The sequence below is a fragment of the Aethina tumida genome, chromosome 1, assembly GCF_024364675.1.
Source record: "Aethina tumida isolate Nest 87 chromosome 1, icAetTumi1.1, whole genome shotgun sequence".
Classification (NCBI taxonomy): domain Eukaryota; kingdom Metazoa; phylum Arthropoda; class Insecta; order Coleoptera; family Nitidulidae; genus Aethina; species Aethina tumida.
Window position 1 is genome coordinate 40,318,094 of NC_065435.1, and position 24,811 is coordinate 40,342,904.

At 34.7% G+C, this 24,811-nt stretch overlaps 5 protein-coding genes across 6 annotated transcripts; 4 read left to right on the plus strand and 1 right to left on the minus strand.

Annotated features, from left to right (window-relative positions):
• The first annotated feature begins 357 nt into the window (after positions 1 to 357).
• LOC109609503 (uncharacterized) lies at positions 358 to 14,027 on the plus strand. Its single transcript, XM_020026165.2, has 24 exons — positions 358 to 475; positions 527 to 675; positions 6,572 to 6,813; positions 6,863 to 6,982; positions 7,038 to 7,244; positions 7,292 to 7,488; positions 7,545 to 7,996; positions 8,051 to 8,218; positions 8,269 to 8,373; positions 8,576 to 8,911; positions 8,967 to 9,113; positions 9,164 to 9,418; positions 9,479 to 9,754; positions 9,921 to 10,279; positions 10,335 to 10,744; positions 10,806 to 11,163; positions 11,217 to 11,691; positions 11,753 to 12,379; positions 12,485 to 13,029; positions 13,084 to 13,312; positions 13,372 to 13,539; positions 13,592 to 13,720; positions 13,779 to 13,853; positions 13,904 to 14,027. The coding sequence occupies exons 2-24, from the start codon at positions 541 to 543 to the stop codon at positions 13,928 to 13,930; spliced, it is 6,042 nt and encodes a 2,013-aa protein (XP_019881724.2). The 5' UTR covers positions 358 to 475; positions 527 to 540; the 3' UTR covers positions 13,931 to 14,027.
• Positions 1,199 to 2,735, plus strand: LOC109609505 (dual specificity mitogen-activated protein kinase kinase dSOR1-like). The gene has a single exon (XM_020026167.2). It carries the CDS (start codon positions 1,392 to 1,394, stop codon positions 2,565 to 2,567), a length of 1,176 nt encoding a protein of 391 aa, XP_019881726.1. The 5' UTR covers positions 1,199 to 1,391; the 3' UTR covers positions 2,568 to 2,735.
• On the minus strand, positions 13,965 to 24,800 carry LOC109609504 (tetratricopeptide repeat protein 37). Of its 2 annotated transcripts, none has more exons than XM_020026166.2 (17): positions 24,793 to 24,800; positions 24,019 to 24,104; positions 23,236 to 23,474; positions 22,635 to 23,188; positions 22,350 to 22,582; positions 21,842 to 22,297; positions 21,632 to 21,792; positions 21,440 to 21,575; positions 21,206 to 21,387; positions 21,004 to 21,153; positions 20,724 to 20,953; positions 20,163 to 20,558; positions 14,981 to 15,238; positions 14,773 to 14,926; positions 14,547 to 14,721; positions 14,315 to 14,491; positions 13,965 to 14,263 (listed from the first exon to the last, which is right to left on the minus strand). In XM_020026166.2, exons 2-17 carry the CDS (start codon positions 24,097 to 24,099, stop codon positions 14,024 to 14,026), a joined length of 3,822 nt encoding a protein of 1,273 aa, XP_019881725.1. In that variant the 5' UTR covers positions 24,100 to 24,104; positions 24,793 to 24,800; the 3' UTR covers positions 13,965 to 14,023. The 2 variants fall into 2 exon arrangements, with proteins under 2 accessions (XP_019881725.1, XP_049816944.1); XM_049960987.1 differs by lacking the exon at positions 24,793 to 24,800 and adding an exon at positions 24,405 to 24,594.
• On the plus strand, positions 15,250 to 17,014 carry LOC109609506 (uncharacterized). The gene is made up of 6 exons (XM_049960990.1): positions 15,250 to 15,619; positions 15,674 to 15,805; positions 15,859 to 16,030; positions 16,089 to 16,220; positions 16,281 to 16,648; positions 16,700 to 17,014. The coding sequence occupies exons 1-5, from the start codon at positions 15,505 to 15,507 to the stop codon at positions 16,384 to 16,386; spliced, it is 657 nt and encodes a 218-aa protein (XP_049816947.1). The 5' UTR covers positions 15,250 to 15,504; the 3' UTR covers positions 16,387 to 16,648; positions 16,700 to 17,014.
• On the plus strand, positions 18,800 to 20,032 carry LOC126264164 (uncharacterized). The gene is made up of 5 exons (XM_049960989.1): positions 18,800 to 19,044; positions 19,101 to 19,229; positions 19,284 to 19,560; positions 19,613 to 19,744; positions 19,800 to 20,032. The coding sequence occupies exons 1-5, from the start codon at positions 18,897 to 18,899 to the stop codon at positions 19,906 to 19,908; spliced, it is 795 nt and encodes a 264-aa protein (XP_049816946.1). The 5' UTR covers positions 18,800 to 18,896; the 3' UTR covers positions 19,909 to 20,032.
• Positions 24,801 to 24,811: the final 11 nt, after the last annotated feature.

The window sequence follows — 24,811 nt, forward strand, 5'->3', positions numbered from 1 at the left end:
TAGCCAAATTTTATCTGTTTTAGAATTCAGTTACCTAAATGACATTTTTTTAACAACATTTTTCTCTTCATATTTTATTAAAACTGAAATCAGGCAACTATGTGGTATAAAATCTCCCAAACAGATAATTTCAAATCAAGTTGACGCATACGCTAAAAATATTCTACAATACTACCTTTTTTGCAATATAGATAAACACATAAAAAAAAATTATATTTCATTAATCAAAAAATTTTCAAATTGTCCATTTCGATTACACTTTTCATTTGGATGTGGAATATCCCAAAGAATATGTATGCTTAATATAAGTCAATAAAATAGTTTTCTGTATTCAAAAACAAATGTAGTGATATTTATATGTTTCTGTTGGCCACACTGCATTTCAAAAGTTTGAAGAAAGTCAGTTGGTTGTTGTTTTTATGCGTTTTGTGATCGTGTTTTATTGTAATTAAATGATCGAGTTATTTATGTTTCGGTAATATTTAATTATCATGAGAAGTACGTGTACAACATTTAAACTTTTTAGGACTAATTAACAAGATGGATTTTGAAATTGTTGAGACTGGATTTAGCAGTGCGGATGAAACGATTAATTTCGGCACAAGATGTTTTGGAGATGTAACCAATCTCTATGAGGCTACAACTGTAGTTTGCATGAGAACGGAAAATGATGCTGTAAGTAAATAATGCTATAATTGTTTAAAGGAAGATATTCTAATTTGATCAAATGATTTCACTCATTAAAACATTTGTGGATTTATTTGTAATTTGTACAGTATATACATATATTTAAAAGCTAATTTAACACATTTGTTATATGTAGTAGAATATTTACTAGTTAACAATTTTTTTTGTATAATTTATCATGACCAAATATCATTTTTTTTTAATAAATGCCAACAATTTACCTTAAATCTTTTATACTGTTGATTTTAAACATTTTCTATTCCTAATGATTAATTTATAGAATAAAATTTAACATTTTTAGTCTAATCATCATCATAAAATCAAATTTTTATTTAGGTCTGAGCTTACACTACTAATATTAAACCTTAAAAAGGGATAGTTAACATTTAAATAGATTAATAATTATTTTAAGGATTCACTCATATTAAGGAAAACTTAATGTTGATACTCTAAACCTGAAAATGTGAGTAAAATCATATGTCCCGCACTGTGTCAATCGATTGGCAACACTGTCGTCAAACGTCAATCGCCGATTGGTTGTCAAAACAACCACCGGTTGCAAACTAATTAATGTTTTTATGAATTAACCAATCTGGAAGTGAGAACAAAAAATCCGCCCCTAATAGAACGGCGCCAACCACCGGTTCGTGGTCCAGTTATGGTAACAAGTGAAAGTGATCGTGTGTCCGAATTGCAGTCATAAGATGAGCAAAATGTCGAAGAACAAGCTGAACCTGACGTTACCGCCGGGTTCGGTTGACCAGACGCCGACTGTGACGCCGACGAACCCGTCGTACCACGACCAGAACAGCCAGCCGACGGACCTGCTGAGAGGCACCAGCATTGACCACTTGACTGCCCATTTGGAGGAGCTGGACATGGACGACACGCAGAGACGCAAGGTCGAGGTCTTTCTCTGGCAGAAGGAGAAGATAGGCGGTGATCTTGGCGACGACGATCTCGAGAAGTTGGGCGAATTGGGTTCAGGCAATGGGGGTGTGGTTACCAAGGTACGTCACAAGACATGTGGACTGATCATGGCCAGGAAACTGATCCACTTGGAGGTGAAGCCACCAGTTAAAAAGCAAATTATTAGAGAGCTGAAGGTTTTACATACATGCAACTTTGCCCATATTGTTGGTTTTTATGGGGCTTTCTATAGTGATGGTGAGATTAGCATATGTATGGAATATATGGATGCTGGATCATTGGATTTGATTTTGAAAAAGGCTGGACGTATCCCTGAAAATATACTAGGCAAAATAACCTCCGCAGTATTGAAAGGCTTGAGCTACTTGAGGGAAAAACACTCCATTATGCACAGAGATGTTAAACCAAGCAACATTCTGGTCAACAGTAGCGGAGAGATCAAAATTTGTGATTTTGGAGTGTCTGGTCAACTTATAGATTCAATGGCAAACTCATTTGTTGGCACTCGTAGCTACATGTCGCCCGAAAGACTACAAGGAACGCATTATTCTGTGCAGAGTGATATTTGGTCCCTGGGATTGTCGCTGGTTGAAATGGCCATCGGAATGTATCCGATTCCTACGCCAGATGCCAAAACATTAGCTGCAATATTTCAACAAAGGAATGGTGCCGATTCGCCCGACAGTACTTTGAGTCAACCCAGACCAATGGCTATTTTTGAACTTCTCGATTATATAGTTAATGAACCGCCACCTAAACTTCCTTCAGGAGTCTTCACTGACGAGTTCAAGGATTTCGTGGATAGATGCCTTCGGAAAAATCCAGCCGAAAGGGCCGACTTGAAAACTTTAATGAATCATCCTTGGATCAAAAAAGCAGAGTCTGAAGATGTGGATATTGCCAGTTGGGTCTGCAAAACCATGGACATTCATCCGCCTAACAAAGCATAATTATATTTTAATTTTCAGTCAATATTGAATATGTATGTGTATATAAGTAATAGAATTTTATTGATGTATATTTTACCAAGTATGTAATTTATTCGTAATTTATATGTGTTAAAATTAATATTTTAGTATTTCATTTGTGATAATATATACTTAAAAGCCTTGCATAAATTTATTTCATTTATTTAATTTGTTCACTATTGTTACAATGGTAATTCAATAATACTGCTTCGTGAAGATTTTGATCTGGAGGATGATGATATTGAATTTGAAAATATTTCATCCTTATGGGATGAATCAATTAATAACTGTTTAGTTTTCTCTATTAGATCTTTGGTCTTCTTCTTGGTTGGTGGAGACAAATAATCTGGAATTGTAATTTCTGCAATTTCATACAAATCCAATGCCAAATAAGGCGCCCCTTGGGCAACGAATTTTTGCATCTAAAATCATTAAAAATTAAATTTGTGTGTTTGGTTATACACTGAGACTTTGAAATGGATAATTTGAATTATTTAAAAAGTAAGAAGACCAATGGCATATAGCAACAAATTATTCAAAATTAATTTTAATAAACAATATAATCGCCTGCATAAATTAAACCAAATTTTATCAAAAGCAGAGCTTTTAAACCAGTAATAAAACTAATATCACCAAATTCCTTGAAAAATTAATTGTCTCTAAAGGCAGTTTCATACGTATCCAATTGGACTGGAGTCTGGTGAAGGCGGGGGTCTAGGAATTTCAAATTATCCGCTTCAAAGGATGATCATTGTAGTGTTACCATTAGTTTTTTCCTTTCTAAACACCCTATTCTAAAATTAATGTCTGAATGTTGGTTTTCTAAAAGGTCTTTGTTAAGAATAAAACCCAGTTCATCAAGGTTAATCTGTGTAGATTCAATACTTTCATCTGGTTCTTGCCTAAAATTGATGATATTATTTTTACTTGCTTTTCGATTGTTAAATAACAGACCTGGCACAGAGTTTTTCAGAAATTGCCCAGTCAACTGGAATTAACACGCTATTTTGTAATGGGGGTGGTTGTAAAAGTGGTGCACATATTCTCTTCTTTATATTTTCATCCTGATAAGCCACATTAATTTTCGCTACATAATTACAACAAGTAACCAGTAAAAAAGAACGTTCCCATACGTCTGGTATGGACCTGGAAAAGAGTTTTTACTTATTTGTAACTTTTGTACCTAATAATTAGTACTTTGAATCTTCGACTTCTGAGACAATTTTCTTTTCAGTGTCTCTAAAGTCAAAATTGCTGTAATCAACGTCAGTTTCTTTTTGATTTTCGTTTAAAGGTTTCCTTTTTGGCCCCGGATAAATGCAACGTATTCCCCATTCAATAGTTTTACCCTGTATCCCAAACGAAGGGAATTTTATATTTATACTTTGAATACAACGATTATTAGTGATGTCCCACACTTTTATTATCTAAAAAAAATCATGCTATCAATCATCACTCAAGCATAACAAAAATAAATAAATTAAAAATGTAATATTCGTTTATAAGTTTATTTCATAATTAACTCATAACATTAATTATGTCAGAAACATGACATCAATTAGAAATATGACATTAATCAGAAATATCTGAACCCTCCTCCGGGATTGTCTCCAGTGTCCTGCACTTGGCCAGTAGTCTACGCTTGCGGCGTCTCAAGTGATTCTTTCTAATGTCCTCGAGGGCCGGTTTTTTCGGCTTCAAATTACGAAGCTTGTTCCAGAGAAAGCATGCGCACCTTTTCATTGACGCCAGGATAGTGCGCCAATTTAATTTCTGCTGTACCTCTCCGCAGGTCACGAACAAGCATGCTCCGATACCTAGCCCTATGGCAAAGCCATAGAAGAACGAAGAGACGTCCTCGGTTTGCATTTTAAACGGTTCGAACAGAGTGATGTTAACACCGACCTGCTCAGCCATTTTCATTTTGACAACTAAATAATTCAAACAACTGAATGCGGCAATCAAATTTTGTTTTTTCCGTAACTATCGAAACATTATTTACCCCGTCTCTGGAACAGGAGAAAAATATTTCCAATTCCTGCGCTATTTGTATGTCAACCAGGCCCGTGGAATGGGCGTAAAGGGTGGACGTGGGCTGCGACGTTATCACCGAATTCCACATTCTTATGATCCCATCGTCGCCACCAGTCAACAGCAACTTCAGCTTTCTGCTCAAAGCAAACGTTGTTGCGCCCATCGGCATTTTGAAGCAGTAGGACTTCCTCTTGACGTCGTGAAAATGCTTAATCACCGACGCGTTTCGATCGCGACTGCAGGTCACCACCGTGTTGTTGTCTTCGAAATATTTTATGTGCCTTATGGCGCTCCGGTGGAGTTTCCTTTTCCATTTAACAACCACAAACTCCTTTTCGTCCGGCAGTTCCGCCCAATAAAACAAACTGAGTTTGTCGTTGTGCTTTTTCCGCATCAAACTTATCTTGGGCTGTTGAAATTCGAACGTGAGCAAGTCGCCATTGCTCTGGCCCATGAACAACACGCTCTTCTCTTTGAACGGCTCGTTTCTGAAGCACTTGTAAGCCATGCACTAAAACAAGAATGATGTATGCGTTGACCTCGGGAAAATAATGTGGGAAACCTCGATAATATTCGGGGCCGACAAAATCATCCACAGAAGTGTGTGATTCAAACCTGAAGCTTCGTAAATCAGTATGCTTCTGGCGGAATTGGTGACAATGAACATTAAAACATCGGGACAAAAAATGGCGTCGGTTATCCATCGGTTTCTTCGTCTTCTTTCTTCTTCGGTTTTAGATAGGTCGGCTCTTGTCATTGCCACATGGTAACCAGTTAGATAATTCAAGTTTCCGTCGTACAGACCGACCTTACCGTACTTCGAAAGCATCGCATAACAAAAATATTTTTTCGTTTCAATTAGTACTATTTTTACTATGGTGTCTCTCTAAAATGTTGAAGTTAGTAGTATCAATAATTGTATGGTGGATACTAACCTTTGTTTGGGGACTGGGCTCGATTTGCATTAAAGTCAGCCATAATTTCTCTGTTGTTTGAGGCTCTAGATTTTCTATTAGAAAGTCCAAGAAGTCATTCCAAGTTATTCTAAATTTCTCGCCCTTTGATATGTTATCAAACAATATTAACGACTGCACAGAATAGTTGTGATTGTCTAAAAATTTAACATTTTAAACATTTACCTAAAGAAATTAAGTTGTCTTACTGTATATTTCACAAACGACATCCAAAAATTGTTCCTTACTAAGGCCTTCTTGTTTTTCACTGTTCGTATCATCAATAGGATATTTTTGTTTAAACTTTTCCTCTAAAATTAACAATTGATCATGTGCTAAATTCTGAATCAGACTATACCAGGGCACTTCAGTGTCTTCATCTATCGAATCAAGGCTGGAAAAGAAATTTTTAAGTTCAAATAACTTTTTTTTATTAAATTTTACCTTATTTTGGTACATTCTTGGGAGAAGTTACTTGTGGTCATGTTGAATTGTATTATTATATCTTCGTTAGATAAATATTTGTAGTTCTATTCCACTGTTAAAGCTTGTTTTACCATGTTTGATCAATAACTTTCTAAAGTAACCACAACAACGTTGGGCCTTTTGATGTTTTTTGCTGAACAACGTGTTTAAATTAATATTTTATGATTTTTCTGTAACTACCAACTTTGAAACTGTACAGTACAACTGCCCATTCAACATTTTGACACTTCCTTTGAATCTTTAATACAACTTATAGTGTTACATTGCCATGAAGAAACCTTTTTTGTTGTTCAAAGAAAGTCGTCTTTGAGTAAATTTTCTATGACCTTAATCAATAAGTAAAGAAATGACGATTGTATTGATCTAACAAGAGGTAGCCAATATACAGGGTTATTCATTAAAAGTATATGGAGATCGAAAAATGGTATTAATTTGAAAGTAAATAATTTTTTATTAATCATTATTGAAGTAGGACGTAAAAACATATTAAAATATGTCGTCTGTATTTTTTAGGTGCCTTCAGATGTGACAATCTGCTCCTTGATAAACAATGGGAAGATATTCTGCAGTATTAACAAAACATTAAAGATATTCGCTGATAAGGAGTGTTCCTCCGTATTTTCGGCCGGAGTTGAAAATCCAATAGATGTGATTCAAGTGTCACCAGATGGCAAATACTCATGGATATGCATGGAAGGCGGCGAAGTCCTCGTGATGGAATCGAGTACTTCTGGAGTCAAATCAATTTTCTCCAAGTAAGAAAATATGTTTGAAATAAAATCTTTGTTATAATAATAATTTCAGGAATATTATCGACACAGAAATACCATGCAGAGTGAATTTTATGAGATGTTTCATTGAGTATTCTGACCCAAACAACAAATACTCTGTCATAATTGTGACTACAGTAGGAAGAATCTATAGGTACTTGTACTGGGGTATTTCAAAGAACATTTTTGGTTATATACGAATTTTTTAGATTATCTGTGACTCATTCACAAGAGGGAGAGACAAATGTGGAAGTTGAGTTACTTCAAAATTTTATGAAAAACTTAAAAGCCACTTCATACAGCTTCCCTTATCTGATGTTAAATTTCACAGACAATCTCGTTGTTCTAAATACAATTACGCAAGGAATAGCGTACGGCGAATTTTACGATTGCAGGACAATATGTTCTTTGCCCTAGTAAGTAATTCGAATATATTTAGAACCTTATCAAATGCGCCTTTCAGTTTCCTTTTAGGTTTGGACGCTGCCGGCAAAATTGTGAGAATATTCCCGGACAATCTCCTGACCTTCCCGTTAAATTTCGACTGTTTATTCAGTACAATTTCAGTGTCAACCGACAATAATGGAAACTTCAACATTCTTGGCGTTACCGTGCCAGACGACCAAGGAAAAACTTACCTAAAAATGTTCACCTATCCGGGTAAATTAAACCAAAGAGACCAACCCAAAACCGTATTTCAATCACATTTGTTTCAGATTTGTCCGAGATTTACTCCATTAAATTGTCATCGGACATTAGCATCATACAAGCGGAATCAATCTTGGACGAAACAATGTACATTGTCAAGGAGATCGCAAAGGATCGCGTAGGACAGGTGCGCATCGTGCAAGTGTCCGAAACCGAGCCGGGACGACGTCTCGATCGCCTAATCAGGAAGAACAGATTCGACGAGGCCGAACAGATAGTCAAGATGTTCCATTTGGATCCCGTCTTGATCGCCAAGGCCAAAGCGAAGCTGATCATTGAGAAAACTGCAGTCACCACCGACGACATCAATAACTTAATCAGTTTGTTGGATTCGATCACCAACGATGATTTGTTCAAGTTAACGATCTGCGTTTCAATGGCGAATGATTCGTATTGTGAGGATCGGGATAATATCAGGATCATTTTAAACTACGGATGCTCCTTGATACCAAAGTCACATGTAATGCATGGGTAAATGTTGAGTTTTTTGTGATTTCAGTCGATTTGTTTTTAGGATGATGAGGAGGCGGAAGAAATTGACAGATTACAACAGAAACTCACCGAGATGCTTTTTAAATTCGACACATTCGTGGCCGTTTTTCCAGAAAACACGAATTCCGATGCGTGGATTACATTTTGGGAATGCGACTTGCTTAAAGAAATAGAATCATACATCAAACAAGTAAGCGTTACATATATGATTAACAATTTTAATGCATAACTGGTTTTTAGTATAAAATTGAAGAATCCATAATTTTGTACAACAGACTGGATGAAGTCACCACAAGAGAAATATCGACGGAATTTGTGGAAACGATATTGTCTTACTTTAACGACGTAAGTTGGTCATTTCAAAATCTGGTCATAATTATATATTTTGATGAAACTGAAATATGTTGATCCCTTATTAATTTCATTAGATACATCTTATTCTGCATGAAGGCATTTGTGTTTTCAAATTATAATTGAAAATTTTCGACTCTATTCAAATCTAAAATCTTTATCTGAAACAGTTTTGGCACATCAAATTATATTTCAGCTGCCAGAGAAAATATACCAATCATTCCTGCCGACCTTCATTCCATTGACGTTGTCTTATAACCCGTCATCATTGCCGTGTTTCGTCAGATGGCTGTATCAAAAAGTGCTATACATGGAGAGGGATATCAAAAAGTTTCCCGAAAAGGCTCTGGAGTTCGCCGAAACTGTCATGAAGCTTTTCCGGGCCAGCCAAGAGACTAACTTAGTGTTCCAAAGGCAGACCATTCTCAACAAAGATTGTCTCAATGAAATAGACCAGTTGATAAAGGCCTTACATGGATTGCAACGATTTAAAATCAGCGGAATTAACATTCGACTTGGCGACTACATGAAGGTGAGCCAGTTTATTGGCTTAAAGGGTTGTCACCTCACATCTTTACGTGTTTTAGGGACCCAACAGTGTGATTAAATTCTTTCTTAATATTATGATGTTGGGGACCATCACTGATTACGATAAATTTTTAAAAAACGTATTTTTCAAATACTTAGAGGACAATAATCTAGAACCAGATAGTGTTCTTCTTGAAGGAATAAAGGTAATTAGGTAAAACAAAATATAGTATTCACTACACACACTTTTTTATAGAGTTTAACAAAATATAACGAAAAGGCTTGGTCAAAATTACTAGAACCGGTATTGAATTACATATCCTTTAAATCGACGAAAATTGAGGCTATTAGATTTATATTGAACATCGCACAGATTCCTTGGAGCGATAAAATTAGAAAGGTCGCCCAAGATGCTGTCGAACTGAACGATCCTCAAATTATTGAACTTATTAGGAATGAGCCTCGCAGGCTTGTTTTAAGAAAACACAGTTATGCGATGAAAGAAAAACTGGTAAGTACTACATTGATGTTAGAAATACATTGTGGATTTATTATGTGATACACTCCACAGGTCAGCATCAAAATTGACCCTCACCTAGAGTTTTTGACGAAGAAAATCGTCCGTGTTGGTGAGCCTACAATGGTTGAAGATGTTTATACACTTTGCAAGTCTCCTATGGAAAGGAAAAGAGCAAATTCAGTTATGATACCTGTGCTTATTCGCCTTGGAAAATTTGAGGAGGCTCTCAAGATTCTAGACGAAAACACACCGGAGGAGATTTATAATACCTCTAAAATAATTGGAGGGTTTATTAAAAGTCAACTTAGCAACACGAGTAAATTGAACGTGAGTACATTATTGAAGTTGTGTTTCTCCTATCGAATTCCATGCAACTTTCTCTTTGAGGGGAAAACCACCTCCCTTTAGCTCAATAATTCGTACCTCTTCAAAATTGATAAAACCCTCGACTCCCTTCATTCACAAGTAGTATATACTTACTACTATTTTTTAGATTATGTACCGAGATAATTACTACGAAATAGCATCCCCGATATATACGAGGTTAATACAGAACGGACCAAAACCCTTGCAGAAACACTATGCAGAGGAGTTAAAATTGATTCAACAAGTTCATAATTTGAACAAGGAATTTAATTCTCATGTTCAAGTCGAAGATATGATCTACGAATCAGAAAAGGAAAGGGTTCGAGAAGAAATTCTGGAAAATTTAATTATGAATTATGAAAACATGTCTACTGTACTTAGTAAGTGTGAAAAGTTGGCCAGTTATTTATCCATGGATAAAAATGATGTTATACTGTTGGCATGTGAAAAATTGCGGAACATGAACCTAATCGTCGAGGCTGGAGAGTAAGTTATTATATAAAATAAGTAACGTAACAGTATTTAAATTAATTCTTCGTAGGTACATGTTAGAAACTGAGGCGAGTGTTAAACATCTTTGTTTATGCTCGATACTCATTTTTAAAACGATCGGTGTGGACAATTTTAATTTATCATTGGGTACGACACTTATGGACGATACCAATCTCTCGGATAACATGTTGGAACCTAGCTCTGACTTGTTTTTGTCCGGTCTCAAATTGGCCAGAGAGATGGCGATTAAAGCCATGCTCATTGCTGAAGACGAAGACAAATTGGCCACTATAGAAGTATACAACTTCGTAAGCAGTTACATTTACTTGACATGTCCAGCTAGAAGCCAGGTCATGAAACGATTGTTCAAAGAAATGTTGATCGAACCTTACGTGGTACCCGGTTACAACACATTTACCTCCATCAAAAAAGTATTCGAGGAATTCACAAGATATTTAGGTAACCCCAATCAATTATGATCCATCATCCATCACCTAACGATTACCCTTTCGTCTTGCAGCGACACTCAACAATCCCGTACACAAATACCTCGTCCACTCGGTGACCGAGGGGCCACTTCCCGGTCCTCAATTCCTAAAATATTTAGAACAGCACCACTCCACCATCGACAATCTGTGTCGGGAAGGCCACTACATGGGTGCCCTCCACATCATCGACACACTCCAAAACGCCACCCTTCGTACGGACCTCACGGCTCAGTTGTACTGGGAACTGGACGATATATTGTGCGAAAATTGCATGCCAAAACTGTTGCAAACGGTCACCTCCGCCCCCAGTCTCGACGTCCGGCTTCTGTATTCGCTCTTGACGCGAGTCAAAACGAATTATGCGGTCAAGATTTTAGAGGTCTCTCTAAGGCAAGTACTAAAACTAGTTGGGCTAACATAACACTTTCATTCTTTTATTTTAGGCGTTACAGAAAAACACCAACTAAATTGCTGGACTTGACATTTGTGTCGCTTAGATTATTTAAAGCGAAGAAGATGAATGTGAATAATTCCCCATTGTATGAAGCTTTATTGATAATTAAGTGGTGGAACAAGTTCTCCAAATCCATTGGTTCTATGTCTTATGAAACGTTCATTAAATTGAACTACGACGACCGACTGGAGCACTTTATCAAACTAGATATTTTAGACCACAATTTTATAGGTGAATACTGCAGTGATTATTCTATGAGCGTGCAAAAATATTACGCAAAGTACCTGAAACAACACCTCTTGGGTTGGAAGCCAAAGTATGACATAGATGTGGACGTGTGCAATCGAAGATCTTTAATTTTACGAAACAACGAGAGTGACTTGATTGAACTGTGCACCAAAATAATCAACAAAGTTACTGACAAAAATAGTATTATTAAAATATTAACAGAAATATGGGATAAAGTAAGCAAATTAATTTATTTGTATTGTTTTTGTAATTGTAAAACGTTGTATCGTACCGTAGGTAAACTTCTATCATTACGAAGTCCTAATTTGCATTCTGACGACGATATCAAAAATAAAAAATAAAATGGACAGCCTCACAGAACAACAATTGCATATTCTTGCGTTCCTGAAAAATTATAAACGTTACTCCAGCCCGAGTCAAAGCGAAATCGAACAATGGTACACCGTCTTCCCGGACGTCCAAAGCATCGACCCGCTCAGCGAGTTCCGTCTACCGTTCTCGCCCTCACTTTTCACCGGCGATATCTGGAACATCATCCGTCCGGAAGTCAACCTCAAAACGTACGAGCACTGGTTCTGCGCCATCAGCGTCCTCAAGAACAACCTCAGCATGGACGACATTTGTCTGTTCGTCATCAAAGAGGTGACCAGCAGCGGCATCCTGGGCAACAACACCGACCCGGAGTGGCAGATGACGCCGCGTCACCAAGATCTGCTCGCCGAAGTCGACAGGTGCATCAGTCACATCAGCGATTTGGAGAAGAAAGCTTCCGCGATCTACAACCTGATGATTTACATGCCCAAGGGGGCGGATCAGGTGGCCGCGGCCGAAATGTGCTACCGATGCGCCGTCGAATACAAACAGACCCAGCCCGACACGGCCAACGAGAAAGCTTTCATTAAGGTAAGTTTTTAAAGCTGCCGGTACCACTGACTTATCAGAAAATCATAATTGTTGGAGAAGATATTGATTCGTTGTCTACAAATTGATGTATTCATTTTGTTACAGGTAGAAAAGAAGTATTTCAGCCTCTCCGCCACACATATCCTGCACAAGTACGCACTTAATGAGCCGGAATATTTGGAGCTGGTCTCCAAACCCGAGGAACTGATCATGGCCTTGTACATGGACAAGAGGATCGTGGGAAAAGCTGATTGCGTCAACGTGAAGTGTCCGGACATAAATGCGGCCGTCGACGAGCTAAGCGCTTTCTTCCAATTGAACGTTAACCAAATTCGACACAGCTTGCTCGACAGTTGGCTCATGGGAAGTGAGAACGTAGTCGACATGGACTTCACCATAACCGGAAGTGCTTCAACTGACGCGTCGTTCTTCACGAAGACCGACGCCAGTTTAAAGAGGGCGGCGTACCTCTGCACGAGCGGTACCAATGTGTATTGGCAAACATTTTTGTACGCCAAAGGAACGGACGATCAGACAATGAAGGATAAGCAGAACCTGCAGTATGGTGCCAGAGCTTTAAAGTGTCTTTGTGCAATTTCCGACAAGGAGTCCCTTCTTTCACTTACAGAGGCCACTTACGAGGAACTCATGTAATTATTGGTTAAGTTGCCACCACATCAATACATTAATGGTCGTAATTTTAGGTTCCACGTGGATAAACTTACACTGTTAAGTCAGCTGGAGTTGTTTGGATTCACATTAGATATGAATGAAATCGACAATTACAACAAGAAGGAACTGTTGAAGCGTGTTTCTGTTGAAAATAACAATCCTAGAGCCATAAGTGTGATGGCAGCAATTTGCATTATTTACGCCATAGGTGACCTTAAGTATTGGAAATTTATTGTAACAGCTGCAATTAAATTAGACATGGTAGTGATTTCTTGTTGCATTAGCTAAAGTAATGTTTCTGATATATATTTTTTTTTTAGTATAAAGATTTAAAAATGTACCTGGACTTTTTGAAGAATAAGAAATGTCAGTACAAGAACTTTTATGTCATTGCTTGGCAGAAGTTGATAGAACATTCTTTTAATACAAGAAATCTGTCATCTGATGAGACAGATGAAGCTTATGTAGAAAGTTTTTTGATGCTTCAGGTAAAAATAATGTCTTTTATATCTCACAAGTAAATTAATAAACATTTTCCAGTCTTGTCCTGTTTTATACTCATTAAACTTGGAGAATGCTATTCAAATTTGTTGCAATAATTCGAAGTACGTGTATGCAGCTGCCTTACTACCCTATCTCCCTAAGGAAAAACAGAAGTACTACGTTAAGGTAATACAATAATATAATATTTATACACTCCATTAATTTGTCCCTTATACATTTCTAGGAAATTACTTCGGTTGCCGAAATTGGCTTAAATCAGTTGCAAGAATTAAGAAACCAAGGAATATGTATTACAAATGTAAGAAATATATTTAACTGATTAATTTTTTCTAATACCTCCGATTTCAGGCTAAGACTGTGTTAGGACTATGTTAATTTTAATTATTATAATAAAAATGTTTTAAATAACTTAATTTGCAAAACATTTATTTTTATAAAATATATTTTTAATAAACTTTATTGAAACTATCAACTTTTATTTGACTCAAGCCTATCTTCAGTCCATTTCAATAAAGTGGATGAAGGCGACAATGATATGATGTGTTCAAGTAGGTCATTTTCTTGCTCAGTAGTACCTTTAAATGTTAACAGGAAACAAGCCCAATTTTCTGGTGCACTCGGATTATAATGAAGAGCTCTTCGTGCCGTAAGTTTGGATTTTTCCTCGTCTCCTTCGACCATAGCATTGAGCGAGATCAATCGTAAAGGCTGAAATAACGTATGAAATAAAATGTAAATTAAAAGTAGATTTCTTTATACCATTGAGATATCTATCGAATTTGTTCCCAACTCCACGGCGGTCATACAGACTTTCGTACTTAAGGTGTGGTTTTCAGAATAAAACAATGTATTGGCTAATGAATACCAAAGTTTAGCCATGTGTGGATGTCTATGGATTAGTTTGCTTACTTCTCTGGCGGCTTTAATGTGTTGACCCTGTAAATACATTATTTTTGAATAATTTCCTTGGAGTAACATTATCCTGAAGTACCTGAACTAAATAAAAATATGACAACAAATTTGCGTAATGTTCCAGACATTCTGTATCATCCTGATACTTGTCCAATTCCTTTATAACCAAATAGGCCAATTTATAATCGTCATGAAGCATACCGAAGGACAACGTAGAGTACAAGCCCCACATAGACGGTGGTTTCAACTGAATGCTGTAAATTAATTACATTATAATGTTCATTTAATTAATTTAGTCAATCAACCTTTGAAGTAACAATGTTTTTGTGGCTTCTTTCCCTTGATGTAAATAAGCTATGGAACCCAAGGCAACCAACATATCGCTTTGAAGCCCTTCATCCTCGGCTAACCAATGCAACGCCTGTTCATACGTGGTGTAAGAATCCTCATATTGTTCAGCTGAAGACAATAAAACGACATTAATTAGGAGTTTGTTTAAATTCATTCCGTTACCTTTGAACAAAGTAAATGCTAATCCGCTGCCGCTTCTGATGTTCGCAGCCTTGAGACTGTTGTACATCTCCACGGCCTGATAGTACTTTTCATTTCGTGCAAGACAACGTGCGTAATTAACGCGCACCTTGTCCTTGTGTTTTTCGTCCACGTGATCGTAAGCATTTTTGAACGCCACTTCGGCGGCCTCCTTTAGACTCAAACGTTCGCACAGGATGCCCAGCATGTTCCAAGCGCAGCTATCCGTCCGATGTGTAGCTAGAATTACATTGATTAATGATAAACGAGAGAAAACACCTCAGTAAAAATTTTAGGAAAGCGGAACACAACGCTCTAATCGATCATCAAACAAAGCTGTGACACTCACCTATATATAATGGAATAGATTTGAAATAGAAACGAAACCAAAAGTGTCCAACGTGCTAATTACTTACGCACACGGAACACATAATGTGTTTAATTGAAGTATAAAAAGAAAGGGCAAGTATTTAATATTTTTAGTTTGCGTTTGTCTGTCGGTCACAATGTACAAATTAATTTTGTTAATTGCAATCATATCGGCGTGCCGCTGTGATGACACCAATGTGGATGCGTCTCGTGGTCACCACTACTACCATCACCACCATCATGCTCTACTATGTTCGTGTTGAGGGTAATAGTATTTGTATTTAATGTTAATTCGGCGTTTTTTAGATCATGGGCTGCAGTTTCTTGTATTTCTAACGATAAAATTTAAGCTGATTTTCTTCTTTAGTGTTGTATTTCTGATATTTTGTATCGGTGGAAAAATTAACGCACTGCTAAAGTATATTGCCATCAAGGAAAGTAAGTATTGTGATAATTAAAAACGAAACGTCAGTTAATAATATTTTTCACAGAACATACTACTGTGGTTGCTCATAGCGACCATCATCCACATGCTGTGTACATCCAAGCCCCCAGTTATGGGTACGGTTTCCATGATCGTAGATACACCACCATTAAAGGAAGAAGCCAAGACGAAATTGGCTTTTACGAAAACTTCGACATTTTCAGTCGAATGATCCGCCAGTAATAATAATAATAATCACAGTGACCATATATCATTTAATCAACAATTTTGTTACAGATTAAACATAACCGATTTAGCATTTAATTCTATGAATATTACAACAACAGACTGCAAACGAAGATTCGTCTGTGAGGCTGAATACAATGCGAAGCACACCGTTATTCTTCAAGCTGGCTACGACTTGTTAAGGTAGTACCACACTAAACCCTACTGAAGTTTATATTAATATATCAATTATTGTTGTTGTAGTGACGATATCTATAAAAAATACAAACCCGATAAGCCAGCTGAGACTTTGGAAGAATGTTCCAAATTGTTCCCAAACTGCGACGATTATGAGAAAAAGACTCAATAATATTCTTCAATTTATCTATGTAGTAATTTATCTATGTATTAACTTATTTATGTATTTATTTATTTATATATTTATTCAATAAAAATTGAAATCAAGTACGTTTGTGTTATTCCAAAACAATTAAAGATTAATGCACAACTTAGTTACATCAAATTTATAAAATTCAATTTGACATTACTGAGCAGTCACGTTCACTCTCTCCATTTATTTTTCTATCCGAAAGAAAGTATTGAAAGCATGGCCATCGACAATAACGACTCATGTGAGTATAAAAATGATAAGTTCAGCAACCATTCAACGTACATATTTTCAGATCCGGCCCCTGAAAACACACCCCTTGGTCCCATGATCAGATTCATTGTATTTTTAGCCGATTTTGGCATATTCTACATTACTCGTTTGATTCGTGAATGGCTTAGAAGGAGCATTCAATAGAAGATTCAATGCAGCATCAGTAATATTGAAAATGTTCATATATTTTACAAGATTTAATATTTCGGATTTTACTTCTTAAATTATTGTTTGAATATACCATTATTTTTACAATACAGAATATACATGTAGTATTTTATATATATCTATACAATAATGTAATTATTACATCTAGTAATAAAATGTTTTTAATTTATATATCACGTTTTATTTAAAAAAATGTAATAAATACTATAATACCAATATAATTAAAAAATAGATGTTCAAACGTTGAATTGTAATAAATACTATAATAACAATATAATTAAAAAAATAGGATGTTAAACATTGAAATTGGGATGAAAATTGTAAAAATGTACATCAAAACGAACTGAACAAAATCACAAAAAATTGTAATTTAGAGATTATTCATGCCGTGTTCAAAAAACTAATAATAAATAGCAAAAAAAAAAGTATAATAATAATATGATTAAAAATTATTAAGACCATCAAATTAAAAAAAAAAAAATTGACAAACTAAAATGAGCTTCAAAATTGGATCAAATCAAAAAATTTTAAATTTAGAGATTGTTCATGGCTTGTTCCAATCATTAAGTGCAAAACAAAATTAACATTACATATTATTACCAAATAAAAGCAAAATAAAAATTATTAATTTTTACTAAAAAATTTTAAACATTCAATTTATTACAAATGATTGAAGAACAATCTTCATAAACCTGATGAATATTCCTTGTTAATTTTAGATTTAATATTTGTATTAAAAAGATTAATTTATTACAAATTCTTGGTGAACAATTTTCATAAAACTAATGAATATTCCTTGTTAATTTTAGATTCAATATTTATGATAAAAAGATCTTCGTCAACAAATAAAAGTAAAATAAAAAATTATTAATTTTTACTAAGAAATTTTAAACATTTAATTTATTACAAATTCTTGAAAAACAATCTTCATAAAACTAATGAATATTTCTTGTTAATTTTAGATTTAATATTTATAATAAAAAGATCTTCCTCAACAAATAAAAATAAAATAAGAAATTATTATTTTTACTGCGAAATTTTAAACATTCAATTTATTATAAATTATTGAAGAACAATCTTCATAAAACTGATGAATATTCCTTGTTAATTTTACGTTTAATATTTATAATTAAAATATTTTCCTCAACAAATAAAAGTAAAATAAAAAATTATTAATTTTTAGTGTGAAGTTTTAAACATTTAATTTATTACAAATTCTTAAAGAAAATTCTTCATAAAACTAATGAATATTTTTTGTTAATTTTAGATTTAATATTTATAATAAGATCTTCCTCAACAAACAAAAGTAAAATAAAACATTAATAATTTTGACTAAGAAATTTTAAACATTTAATTTATTACAAATTCTTAATGAACAATCTTCATAAAACTAATGGATATTCCTTGCCAATTTTAGATTTAATATTTATAATGAAAAGATCTTCCGCAACAAATAAAAGTAAAATAAAAAATTAATTTCTTCTACGAAATTTTAAACAAATTCTTGATGAACAATCTTCATAAAACTAATGAATATTCCTTGTTAATTTTAGGGTTAATATTTATATTAAAAGATATTCCTCAACAACTAAAAGTAAAATAAAAAAATATTAATTGTTACTGCAAAATTTCATAAAACTAATGAATATTCCTTGTAAATTTTAGATTAAATATTTGTATTAAAAAGATCTTTGATTCTTGAGTATCTTTTCATATAATACAAAGCTGTATTTTATTATAGTAATGCATTATTGTTATAGTAATTCGTGCCTCATGGAAAATTAATTATGACACTAATTCATCAGAAAAAAACTCGCACTCTCATTCGTAAGATAAACACATTTCCCTATTAAAACGGACGAAAGTCTCGCTAATTGCCGAACAAATATTTATTGATATTCACCTACTAGTTAAATTAAGAAGATAGAAAATAAAAGTAGACCGGCCGAGGATCTAATTGATAAAACAGCCGCAGTATATAAAGCAAACTAAAATAAGTAACACCATCAGTACCAAAACACGTCTGTGAAGAAGGACATTGGTTTGACAAAATGTTAAAATACGTAATACTTTTGTGTTGTTTAGTGGCGTATGTGTATTGTGGTGGACAAAGTAGTATCATAAGACCTGGAGGAGGACATGACCATTATTATCCAATTTACAAAAAGAAGAAGCATCACTTTCCATACCACTTAATATGTAAGTAACACAATAAACAATTAAAAATCCACTTGTAACCGTTAATTGATTAACAGATGCCGGATTCACGTACTTAACATTTTTGGCCATCAAATTCAAGCTGATTTTCTTCTTCGGAACCATATTTGCGGTACTATGCGCCGGAGCAAAGGTGTTCGCCTTCCTCAAATACCTCAACAAAGAGAGTAAGTAACGTGTTAAACGTACCGACACAAATCTAAACCCAAAGAATTGCACAGAAACCCCGATTATCTACGACCACGACCACGGCCCGGAGAAGATCTACATCCAGGCGCCTAGCCACGGTTACAGCGCACCAGGCAGTTTTGCCGGTCCACCCGGATTCGACGGCAGCTTCTCACCCTATTCGGCCGGTCCGTCCGTCGACCACCCTCCACCGGGCGCCGACACCATCGGCGACTCTTACGGACCGCCCTCGCACGGCCGCAGTGCCAACGACGAAGAAGCCGACGGACTGTTCGAGAGATACGAAACGTTCGCCAGAATGATGAAAAAGTATTCACGTTTGTTTTTGTCTCCGTTCGTTTGTAAGCAATTTTAATTGTAGGGTGAACCTGACCGAATTGGCGTTTGATTCCATGCACCTGACGTCGCTGGACTGCAAGAGGAGGTTTGTGTGCGAGTCAGACTACAGGGCGAACAATACCATAATCTTGAAAGCTGGATACGATTGGCTAAAGTAAGTTCATAGGTTTACAAATGGAACCAGGCTAAGACTGTTTTTTTCATTTCAGTGATGAGGATTACAACAAGTACAAAACCACTGAACCAGTATCCTCCGAGGAGGAATGTGCGGAGTTATATCCCGATTGCCCAGACTACGAGAAGAAGGTCCAAATGTAATCATAGTATTTATTAATTATTTATTCATATTTATTTATTAGATGAAGTTAACTAAATAAATTATTTTATATTAATAACATTTTTTAATAACCCTTCCGTACCGTAAATAACTTGTAAAACAGGAGGATTACAAAATGTCAGTTTTAGCCTTCCTATCGTTTTACACATAATTCTATAATTAAAACAGCAGGAAGATTGAATTCTTAGTTGTGGCCTTCCTACACACTTACATCATTAAAACACAAAAAACGTACCTGTATAACGGTAGAGAGCATCGAAAGCGACGGGGATGGCGTGCATGTTGTCAATTTCATAAATTTTTGCGTTGCGTTTCGAATTGACCAACGTCTGGCAGACCCAGTGCCCATATCCGAGTGCGCTTTGCGAGTTGGAGCCCAACAATGTGCTGTGTCTGAACAAGTCCATCGCCTCCGGAGGTTCAAGCACTTCGGCGATTAGGGCCTGCCCAATCCAACTGTTGGTGGCGGTAGGATCGGTACGTTGCCCCTGGCTGAATGCTTTGTTGGCCAGTTTGATGTCGCCCAGTTTGAAGTAGAGGACGCCCAAGTTGCACCAAGCGGTCGTGCAGTTGTACCCCACCGTGGTCGCCTTGATGAAACTGTGCTGAGCCAGAGCATAGTTCGGAGGACCTGAAAATATGAACGAGTTTTTAAATCATGTAATTATTCCTTAGTATCCTTAAAATATTAAATTAGCAAGAAAACTTCTAGCAATTCAAGAAAGATAGATAGTTCTTGAAGACTTTAAGATTAAATTTGAGAAGTGTTTTATCATATTTTAAACAAAACACCTACTTTGATTCATTGTAATCAAACCGAGTAAATTCCAGTTTTGCCATGTGCCCGGTTGAATTCTCACGCAGTACTTCACAGAATTAAAAGCTGCATCGAGTAGCGTCCTCTTTTTAGTCGATTTAGAGTTCGTACGCTTTAAATATTCGAAATAATTAAAATTAATTACTGCGAAATCATAACGGAGGGTCGGATTGTCTCTCTTCCAAATTTGGATGGCCTTTGAACAATGGCTGAAACAATTTTTATTGTACATATTTTAAAATTTGTAATATTATATTACGTTAAGGCGAGCTCGAACAGATCCTCTACGTTGTCGTAAGTTTTCGACAACAAATTCAAGTAGCCGTGCGTCGAAGGCAATCTGGTACCAAGGAATGCCAATTCGGACAAAATCTTCCATAAGCAGGAGTAATTATATTTTTCTGCGAACCTAAACAAAGCAAATTAAACATCTGAGGTGAAAGCACAAGACTCGAACTTACGGATAAAGTTTGTTATAACAATATTCGGTGTGCGCCTTCGCTGATATAAATCTGTTTTCACGAAAACACTGGCGCACTTGATACAAACATGTTGTGCTCAATGATTTCACAAGGTAAACGTCAGCATCATCTGTTACAATTTCATTGAACTCCATTCTTGACAGGTTGTATTCGCCAAGAATCTACCGGTGAATATATGTTAAATGATTTGAGCAAATAAAATGATCAATGTACCTGTTTAATTTTTGCCAATTGCAACTTTGAATAAACCGAATCTTCAGATAACTCCAATGCTCTATGGTAGCACTTGGCAGAAGCTTTGTGGGCACCACTAGCCATATAAGCATCTCCTAGGGCCTCCCAACAGTGTCTAATCAATACAATTAGTTATAAATATGCTCATTTTTATTAAAAAATCATGCTTACGAATTTTTTTTATCTATTCTGATCACAAATCTCAAATTCTCAATGGCTTTATGGTAATTTTGTTGTTCTAAATGAGTCAGTCCCAGCAGAAGATATGCCCACGAGTTTTTCTCGTTGATTACACTGGTGGTTAATGTTGTTAACAAATTAATATTAGCATCCTAAAATAAAAACGTCAGGCTGTAATTAATATTAATTAATTTTTCTTACCAAATCTTCCTGTTCAATGTAAATCTTTAATAGTTCAACTGCTGTTTCTTTAATTTTGCTGTTCAATTTGAAAGCCTTCTCGAAACATCTCCGACTTTTGTCCAGCTGCTTTGTTCGTTGGTAATAGCGACCCAAAAGTGTGTAACACAAGTAACTGTCGGGATTTATTTTGGCGGCCTTTATAAAAGGCGTCAGACATTTGGTGTAATCTACTTCCCAGTAGACTAATCCTAGTTGAATGTAATACTCGTCACTTTCAAAAACTTTCTTGTCCAAAACTTCCAGTGCTTCTGAAAATTTTTCTTGCTTGAACAACAAATAGGAAGACAATAGCACGCGATCTAATTCATTCTGAATTCCCTCTAGTTTCTTTTCAACTTCGGAATAATGTCCCAAGTTTATTTGAATTTTCATATAAATTAATTCACATTGTTTCTTTACACTTTCCGACGCAGCCTGTAAAACATGATGTTAATACCATTCAAAAAATATTATCTAGTACAAGTACTTTGTAAATCTCTTCAGACATTTTCCAGTCTTCTGGGGAGTTCGATTGGCCTATTTTTTTTAGAGTTAACACGATTAATTTATCCTTCAGTGCAAGATTGGGTTGTTGCATAGATTTGAGCAATTTTTCACTCCTAGACAATGCCTGATTGGCATCTTCAATCAAGTTTATATTTATATACAGTTCACTTAACAAAAACCAGGCGTGAATCAAACCTGGTCTTTCAGTTGTCACTAAAAACAGAACGATAGTAACAACAATAACTAAAAGAGACAAATGTAACACCTTTTGTCAACAGATTAACTGATTCAATTGTTTTATTCTCTTTAATAAGTTGTATGGATTTTGTAAATAAACCCATGGAGTTTCGTGAATCAAACTTCAATAAATCGGCACAGTACTTAAAAGCCTTTTCTTCGTATTCCTCCGCCATGTTATTACCCTCAACATACCACTGATTAAATACTTTACAAATCCACTCTAATGATATAGTATTTGTGGTAAATTTCTCATACATTTCTTCAGCTTTTTTTAAAACTTCAGTGTACTCTTTACGTTTGTTCAATATAGTTATATAAGAAGAATAAATTTGCGATGTAATGGCTTTAGGAATACCAATGAGGGTAATCAAGCTTTGTTCATATATTTCAGTGCATGTCGCAGGAAGATCCTGGGCACCTTCGTATATCTTTATTAACATTTCCAGTACGCTTGAAATTAACTCGTCCGTCGCAGCGGCCTTTTTGGAAACGTTATACAAAATATCAATTAACTCTTCATTTTTGCCTTGTCCCAAATCAATAATTTTTTGGCAATATTCAATTATTTTTCTATCAGACCTGAAATCACCCTTAAGAAACAGAATTTAAAATATGTTCATACATACGATTCCAATTTCGTTATCTTAATGTAAGCGTCGAAAAGTTCCTTTTTCGATTCTTCGGTCGGCGTACCGTTTTTCTCGTAGTAACTTATTATTCCGTTCCATGCCAACGGATTGTCGGGCGATTCTTGAATCGCCTTTTTAAACGCGTTCACAGCCTGAGCTTTGGGACCAACCTCTTGAACGGACAGTCCCAAAAATACCAGTGCCATGTAATTTGTTTTATCATTTTGAAGTATTGTCTAGAAAATTCAAAAATTAATTTATTACTTAAACAAAAATAAATTAATGTCTGCAACAAGATTTCAAATAAATATCCACACTTAAATTATGAAATAACCGCATATTTGAAATTCCTTTAGGAATAGTCAATTTTTAAATTGTCTGCCATCGTGAAACATTGATAAAAATAGAATTAAGAAATTAAATGTGGGGATTTTTTCCAGGTATTTCAATAGGAATATTAATTGAAATATTAAATGAAATTTCTCATGTTATATTTCAGTAATAATTTGAAATAATATATTTAAATGTATAAAATAACTATATTAGAAATTGTCTGATAAATTATTTAATAGTTTTTCACCAAAAAGATTATTTTATGCTCTTCTCTGAGAAGTGACAACATTTGAAAACTATTTGCTCAACATATACATTAAATTTGTTATCCATGTATAGAATTAAATATGAGAATATAGTGTTTATACAGTAAATATTAAAACATGGTTAACATGTTGCTTTTTGTATTTCTAAAATCTTATTAAATATTATAAATTATAAACTTACCTTACTTATTTTTAAAGAAGCTGCATAATCTTTATTTTTTATAGCTTCTCTAGCTTGTTTTAAAAGTGCTTTGGGATCCATTATATCTGAAAAAAGAAAATGATATTTGTTTATATTGTCTAATTGTGGATTTTTCTTGTAAGTAAGCTATTTATTACAATAAAAAGTTGTAATCAAAAATTAGTTTTAGTAAAAATTTCATTTTTGCTGCATTTTTATGAAAAAATTAAAATTAATCTTTAAATTAATTCTGTAACTAAATAGAAATAATAATGAATTTTGAATTTATATAAAATTTTAATACTGATTCTTTTAAGAAATATTATTAGGTAAAATTAATAAAGACTGTCATTTTTCTTAAGAAATAAATAAACAAAAATACTTACCATTTATTATCACAATATGTAAATAGTTAGGTTAGAACAGTCAAGAACATGCTAAATACAAAACCGATAAAACTTAGTTTAGTAAAATGTATTTACTAACAGGATAATAATAAAATATTATTTAAAATCCAAGCAAATTAACACTCAAATTTCTTTACAGCATTCAAAAAGGTAGTCAAAATTGTCACCAGTTGACATATATAAACCGGCATGAGTGCCAACATTGAGTAATGATAATACTTAGTTAGGCAAACTACATAAAATACAAAAATCATAAATTACACATTGGCCCTAAATTTCCAACGACAAAACATTACAGACTGTGAAAAATATACCTTATTTTGATCGTTAATCTGTATAGAAATTTTAATAATACATTTTAACTTACCAACATTCCAAAACAAAAT

What these genes read in the sequence shown, in the direction of transcription:
- LOC126264164 (XM_049960989.1), top strand. Translation starts at nt 18,897, where the DNA reads ATGTTAAAATACGTAATACTTTTGTGTTGTTTAGTGGCGTATGTGTAT. An exon ending in CTTTCCATACCACTTAATAT is followed by an intron (nt 19,045 to 19,100) that starts GTAAGTAACACA and finishes ATTGATTAACAG; the next exon opens with ATGCCGGATTCACGTACTTA. An exon ending in CAAATACCTCAACAAAGAGA is followed by an intron (nt 19,230 to 19,283) that starts GTAAGTAACGTG and finishes AGAATTGCACAG; the next exon opens with AAACCCCGATTATCTACGAC.
- LOC109609505 (XM_020026167.2), top strand. Translation starts at nt 1,392, where the DNA reads ATGAGCAAAATGTCGAAGAACAAGCTGAACCTGACGTTACCGCCGGGT.
- LOC109609503 (XM_020026165.2), top strand. Translation starts at nt 541, where the DNA reads ATGGATTTTGAAATTGTTGAGACTGGATTTAGCAGTGCGGATGAAACG. An exon ending in GTCAAATCAATTTTCTCCAA is followed by an intron (nt 6,814 to 6,862) that starts GTAAGAAAATAT and finishes TAATAATTTCAG; the next exon opens with GAATATTATCGACACAGAAA. An exon ending in TAGAATCATACATCAAACAA is followed by an intron (nt 8,219 to 8,268) that starts GTAAGCGTTACA and finishes ACTGGTTTTTAG; the next exon opens with TATAAAATTGAAGAATCCAT.
- LOC109609506 (XM_049960990.1), top strand. Translation starts at nt 15,505, where the DNA reads ATGTACAAATTAATTTTGTTAATTGCAATCATATCGGCGTGCCGCTGT. An exon ending in TTCAGTCGAATGATCCGCCA is followed by an intron (nt 16,031 to 16,088) that starts GTAATAATAATA and finishes ATTTTGTTACAG; the next exon opens with ATTAAACATAACCGATTTAG. An exon ending in GCTGGCTACGACTTGTTAAG is followed by an intron (nt 16,221 to 16,280) that starts GTAGTACCACAC and finishes TTGTTGTTGTAG; the next exon opens with TGACGATATCTATAAAAAAT.
- LOC109609504 (XM_020026166.2), bottom strand. Translation starts at nt 24,099, where the DNA reads ATGGATCCCAAAGCACTTTTAAAACAAGCTAGAGAAGCTATAAAAAAT. An exon ending in AATTGGCAAAAATTAAACAG is followed by an intron (nt 21,388 to 21,439) that starts GTACATTGATCA and finishes ATTCACCGGTAG; the next exon opens with ATTCTTGGCGAATACAACCT. An exon ending in ATTCGATAGATATCTCAATG is followed by an intron (nt 14,264 to 14,314) that starts GTATAAAGAAAT and finishes ACGTTATTTCAG; the next exon opens with CCTTTACGATTGATCTCGCT.